At 38.1% G+C, this 6,319-nt stretch overlaps 1 protein-coding gene across 1 annotated transcript; it reads right to left on the reverse strand.

The window, feature by feature from the left end:
* Positions 1–1,308: 1,308 nt before the first annotated feature.
* On the reverse strand, positions 1,309–6,012 carry LOC120211530 (F-box only protein 6-like). Its single transcript, XM_039210050.1, has 2 exons — positions 5,816–6,012; positions 1,309–2,912 (listed from the first exon to the last, which is right to left on the reverse strand). The coding sequence occupies exon 2, from the start codon at positions 2,855–2,857 to the stop codon at positions 1,667–1,669; it is 1,191 nt and encodes a 396-aa protein (XP_039065981.1). The 5' UTR covers positions 2,858–2,912; positions 5,816–6,012; the 3' UTR covers positions 1,309–1,666.
* Positions 6,013–6,319: the final 307 nt, after the last annotated feature.

Consider the following 6,319-nt stretch of genomic DNA (forward strand, 5'->3'; position numbering starts at 1 on the left):
TCATCGTAGCTCTGTCAATGTCTCACCGAGTTATGTACGCTAAAATATCTCATTGAGATATATGCATATGTATCTCATAAGAGAGGCATTAAGCCGCCTGCACGCCGTTTTTCTCATCAACAATGTATGATTAATAGCCTAATGCCTCAGCTTTTGCGGCTGGTTTGATCGGATAAGCCACGAAGTTCGTAGCCTGCGGAGGAGCAGTTTGGGTGGGGGATTCCAAGGGCTGTTCGATTAGCTGCTGACACAAAAGGAAAATGCATCGCTGCAAATACTTTGAAACGGTACATTAAAACACTTTGATACTAATACCGGAACAAAAATTATATAACCATTCATATGAAAACAGTACATTAACACACTTTGATACTAATACCAGAACAAAAATTATATAACCATTCATATGATATTTATCACATATACGGACGTAGAAATTTTTGTTAGGGGTGTAAATTTGAGAAGTAGAAAATTTTGTTTGGGGTGTAAACTTGAGAAGTAGAAATTTTTGTTTGGGTGGGAACTTAAGAAATTATATCGAAATTTTATAGGTGTAATATTATTAAATTGCCCGTCCATCTCAGTTGGTAAGAGCGCAAGGCTCTTAACCTTGTGGTCGTGGGATCGAGTCCCACGGTGGGCAATTCATAATTTTGACTGCCTCTCAACCTGGCGTTGGGGGCAGCCTACTATCCTACTTCCCCCTTATCCCATTACATATGGGAATAGGGTAAGCTAATTTTAGTAGTGCAAAATAAGCTAATCCATAAAAAATAAAGAAAATACCTAAAATATAAGGGGATTTGAAATTTCTTGGGGGTTCAACTACACCCCTTCGGTCTATCCTCGACTTATAATCTATTCTAATGTTTGGAAGCTTTGATTTTAAAGATTAAATATCGTTAGTAGAGTTTGTGCTCAAATTTGGTCCGATTTGATGTAAAAGTTTATGATATAATCCGCTTAATGAAGGAGTAAATTGAAATAAAAATGAAGATTTATAATGAATATGAAGTTTTCCCGGTTAATATCATTGGGGATGCAGGGACTCCGTCCTTGTAGCTTGATACAGTCTTATTTAACTAGGATCACTATATTTGTATAAACCGTCTATATATATACCTTAAATTTATGTGTTTATCTTTATTCCTTACTGTTTTATGATCGTTTATTCATTATAGTCCCTAACAATCATAAAATCTTGAAATGTGCCAATTGACGTCAATATTTTCACGTTAGGTCATTTGACTCTTAAGGCTGAATGAGGCGTTCAGTTTTCACAATATTTTACAAACACCGCCAGGCCAACCATATAATATAACTAAACTTCCTGTCAATATATAATTATACCCATCAAGAGGCCATTGACCATTCAATTCTCCGTGTAAATATTATATCAATTCAGCATAATTGAACATTTAAACAGTCTAAACATATTTCACTTGGGACAGGGTCTCCGGGGAAACTAAAGTTATTCACCCACGTGTTTGTACAAGAAAAACAAAAGGGAAAATGGCCAATCTTGTTTAACCCCTTTAAAACGACAACGAAAATCCAACCGGAGAGGAACCGGCAGCAAAAGCTCGTTACCAGCCGGAAAAATAGGAAGAAAAAAACTTTCTTTGAGATGCTGTTGCTGCTAGAAACAGAGAGAAGGGGATGGATATCAAGCAGTAGCAGTCAGGCAGGGGTGAAAGGCTGTGCCACATGCTATCCACTGTCGCTTTCTTCCTCTTGGTAGAATACATCCAGGAACCTTCAGCCACTCCCTGCTTATCACATTATACGTAACCAACCGGTTCATTTGTCTCGATCTCAATGACAACATGAGCAAACCTTTGTTGCCCAGGCAACTCATTCGAACGTGCTTCCCGTAAAACTCTAAGCACCATATATTTGGCATTCTGTCCACCTCCTTCCACAAAAGCGTCATCTTCTGCAGCTCCCATATGCACACACACGTAGCAGCATTTTTTGTCAGCAGTCCCACAAGCATGATCTTGCCGTTGCACTCGGCAAGTGTGTGGTCACTCAGATGTACCGGGGCCGGGATTATATATTGCTTCCATACCCCAGTAACCATATTGTAGGACACAATCCCTTCAGGGTCTGACTGCATGAAGTAAAGTGTGTTATCAATGGAAATTGCTTGTGACCGAAAGTTCAGCGATAGTGGTAGCTTGATGTTCAAGGGCATGCTTCCTGGTCGGCTCCACGAATTCATAACCGAGTCATAAATTTCATACTCCCCATCACACCCCACCCACAGGATCTTATAGCCTTCACTGGTTGAATTTGCATTCAGAGTCATTCCCACAGCAACACGCGACCACACTTTAACTGACCTTGCCGGCAACTCTTTAAATGATTGAGTCAAAGGGTTGCAGACATAGAAGTTCCTATGACCAATATCAAGAAAGCAAACTAGACCACCTACAGAAGCAACCGGCAGAGCAATCATCTTTGCTGGCAGAAAACAGATCGTGGGGTGGTGCCACTTCCTTGTGGAAGGGTCGTACATGGCTCCAACATTCATATTTTCATGAGTAATGGTATAGAACCAGGGATTGGACTGCGGGATTCCCTCACAATGCTGAGAGAAACTTTGAGATTCCAGTAAGGAATTCCATTTATGGCAGACAGAGCGAAAGCGGAAAAATGTGGCAATGGGTAGTCTAGCAATAACAGCTTCAAAGAGGTCTTCGGGGAATTCTTTCCAAATTTCTTGCACCATAACTACTGGTGTAGGGGTATTTCCATTCAATTTCCCCCGGTTCCGCTCCTTGCGCGATTTCTTGCTTGGTGGAGGCTTGAAAGGTTCCAACATCTCACAGTTTCCAGATTTCCCTGCAGCCATCACAAAACTGTAGCAATCCTCGGAAGAAGAATCATCGATATTGGGAAAACACCACCTGTATGAAAGCTAACATCAGTTATCAAGTTTGCAACTTTCTAATTACATTAGGAACAACTTGAATGATTAGTAGATAACTATCAACAAATTCTAGATCAGTCAGATTAAACACGTCTAAATCAATAGCAACAATAATTCTGAACTGTTCAATTTACTAAGGCATAATGAGATAATTCATCAACTATTCTCACATCCTATCAATAAATTCCTGCAGCAAATGTTCCTGACCGCCAGTCTTTCCTATTTTTTTTGGTAAAATCTATAATTTACCCATTCAAATATTATTAGGTTGTTACATGATCCCAAACCATACAAAACACAGTTAAACGAAACTCCAACGCCCTTAACGCATAATGCAAACATTGTCAACATCTTGATAATCATGAACCATGATCTTAAGAGTGAACAGATTCTAAAATGTTTACAGCAATCTCATTCATGGTTGGCTTTCAGCAATCTCGGATTATCTTTTGCAATGTATGATGGTAGTTTAATTAAGATTGCCACTCACCTGAGAGAAACAGGGGGGGGGAATAAAAAGACATGTACAATATCCTCCCATTACTCAAAATTCCACACACACAAAATAAGTTGCCAAAGAAGCCTTATGTGCCCAGAGCAACATGATTCACATAACCAATTTATAAATGCTACAGATTATAATAAAACATCGTATGTGATCATGCAAGTAACTAGCAACCCATCAGGTGTTCAATTTCAATATTCACATCATCTTTGAACTTGGTCCAACCTGTCACATGATTTCAGTTAAGGCTATACTGCTGGCCTTCGCAAGATAAGCATTTTTATGGTCATTAAAATAAAGCTAAACCCAAGCATGACTATCATGCCACAAGATATTGCACTCTCCAGCCATGATAAAACATCTTCATATTTATGTGATTTTCATTAAAAATGAATCTCAAATGCACCTTAGTGAGTTTGACGTTGACCGCCTAACTTTTATGTTAGAAAAAACCTTAACAATAACCTTTGCAAAAAATGACTCTCACAGGATGAGCTCATTTTCAGAGAAAAAATAAAGCTCACAATTTCTGTTTGGATGAAGATAAAAAACATCTATTGTTTGGTTATTTTGTAGAAAATATATGGGCATACTAATGTCCAAACCCAAGCTGCCGAATGACCATGGGTTCATATGGTGGCATTAATGCCCTAACGTTTTCAAGTTCATTTTCTCGTGATCAAGCTATTTTGTCATGAAATGTCTATATATATAAGGTAAATCATTATTCGGATGGCATTTTCCACAAAACAAATAAACCTTAACTTTCGCTAATGTTTCATGATTAATATATGAAAGAAGATAAATTAACCGTAGATATATTGATCTTGATCAACACCAGGAATTGCCTCGTATTTGGATTATGTGGATACGAGATGCCTATGGAAGCTATAGCATACCCTAATTTTTTATGGCTACCAAAATGAAAGAAGATATACTTGAAATATAACAGGTATTGAGCTGTTAAGTCCTTTGGATTTGAAGAAGAAATGCCTTGTTAAGTCCTTTTTGAAGAAGACATGCCTGATAAGTCTATTGCAATCTCTAGTAACTAATCTCCGTATAAATTTAAGTTCCTTTATGCATTTGATGCTCAAATTTGGACCATCAAGGACATGAATGCAAGGTTTAGACCTTCATCTCAGTTGCAACAGAGTAGAATTGTACAACTGGAAAGTGATCATCACAATTCATTGTGATTGCTTTCACCAGTCGGTCAGTTCTTTTGGTCATTTTTATGGATTCGCCTTTAACGTACCGTTTGAAAAGAACCCAAAAGCTCAATTCACTGCACAGCCAAAGACCCCATGCATCTAGCCATACATACCATAGTATGTTGACAGCAATATCAACTAAATGCACTACAAAAAGAAGCTTTCAACTATGTGCTCTGTGAAATTGCCATGAATGTTTTTGCGCAAAACATGCCTATGCAGGAACATTGAGAGAGAGAGAGAGAGACGACACCAACGGTATAAATATTAACAATGGGGCAGCAGTAATTACAAATGAAATGAGCACAGGCAAGCTACACGTCATGATTGAAAAGAATTCTAAGAAGACCTTCACATGAGTAGTCCAACAACTCTTTGTTACATGAAAACCCCAGGGTTTTGTAGAATTAGTAATTTAACTTCCCGTTTCGTTCGGTTATAGGAAGGAAAAAGAAATTTGAAAATAGTTGATTGTCACTTGCCAGTGGACTAATAATTAATCAAGAATTATGGGTGTAAGTCCATGTTTTTTCTTTTCCTCAGGAACAAATGTAAAGGAGATTCCATCTTCATGGTCAACCATAATCACTTGCTAATCAACCAAGATGAAAGATATTCAAGCATCAATTACCAAAAGGTATGCCCAGCAAGTTCAAAATTGACCATCACGAGACGTAAAAAAGCAGAGCGCCAACCCTTAATAAAGAGGAGGTGGATAAAGCAAACAGAAAACTGCAAAAGGGGAAAGGAACACAAATGCAAAAAAGGGTAAAAAAGAATCTACATGATTCACAACGATGAAAGAATAATTTGAAAACTCAAATTTAGTGTAAACTCACCAAAATATATGCCCAAAAATAATGCAATAAACACGCGAAATCCCCTAAAAATCGACAGTGGCATAGCAGAAAACAAAATAAAATCTAAAGAACGAGAAATGCAAGGGGAGAAACTAACACCGTCGCATAAAAAATGAACACAATATAATCTACGACTACTAATTCACCAAAAACAAAAAAAGAATCGAGAAATTGCAGAACCCGAGTGGACAAATCTAACGAGATTTCAAAATAAACGCATGAAAAAACGCAAGGTGAGGGAGACGAAACGAAAATTGAAGAGATCTATCAACAGAAAGACACGAAGCGAAACGGAAAGAACCTGCGGTGGTTGTCGTCGGACGGAAGAGGCAGTTGGTGAAAGTGAAGAAGGTGGAAAGTAGGCGACGGCGGAGGAGGAGAGCCGTAGATATGCTAGAGGTCTTGAAGCTGACCGATTACCTGCCTAAGCATGGCTCCGTTCCATGCCCCAATAACCCCCTCTCTACTCCAACAACAAAAATGCTTCTTCTTCTCTCTCCTTTTCTCTTTCTCGTGAGTTAGCCAGTCACATATCGCCACGTAGGCTGGAATTATTACCATCCTTTTGTAATAATTCTGCATAATTCCTTTTGTAATAATTCCGACCCGCACGCAACTTCGTTATTGTAATGAATGATCCCACCTGATTTTTCACTCATGTATCTCTCTACCCTCTTTTCCACTTTTCTCCTTCCTTGTTTCCTTTCTTTCATTTTGCCCTCCTCTTTTAAATTATTTGAATTTAAAATTAAAAAGTTAATTTTTTTTCTAAAAATAAAAGATGTTTTATAAGAATTCCCCATAA

The sequence above is a fragment of the Hibiscus syriacus genome, unplaced genomic scaffold (assembly GCF_006381635.1).
Source record: "Hibiscus syriacus cultivar Baekdansim isolate YM2019G1 unplaced genomic scaffold, ASM638163v2 tig00109972_pilon, whole genome shotgun sequence".
NCBI lineage: Eukaryota > Viridiplantae > Streptophyta > Magnoliopsida > Malvales > Malvaceae > Hibiscus > Hibiscus syriacus.

Bases quoted from the DNA above. Each gene is read 5' to 3' on its own strand.
- LOC120211530 (XM_039210050.1), bottom strand. From the start codon at position 2,857: ATGGCTGCAGGGAAATCTGGAAACTGTGAGATGTTGGAACCTTTCAAG.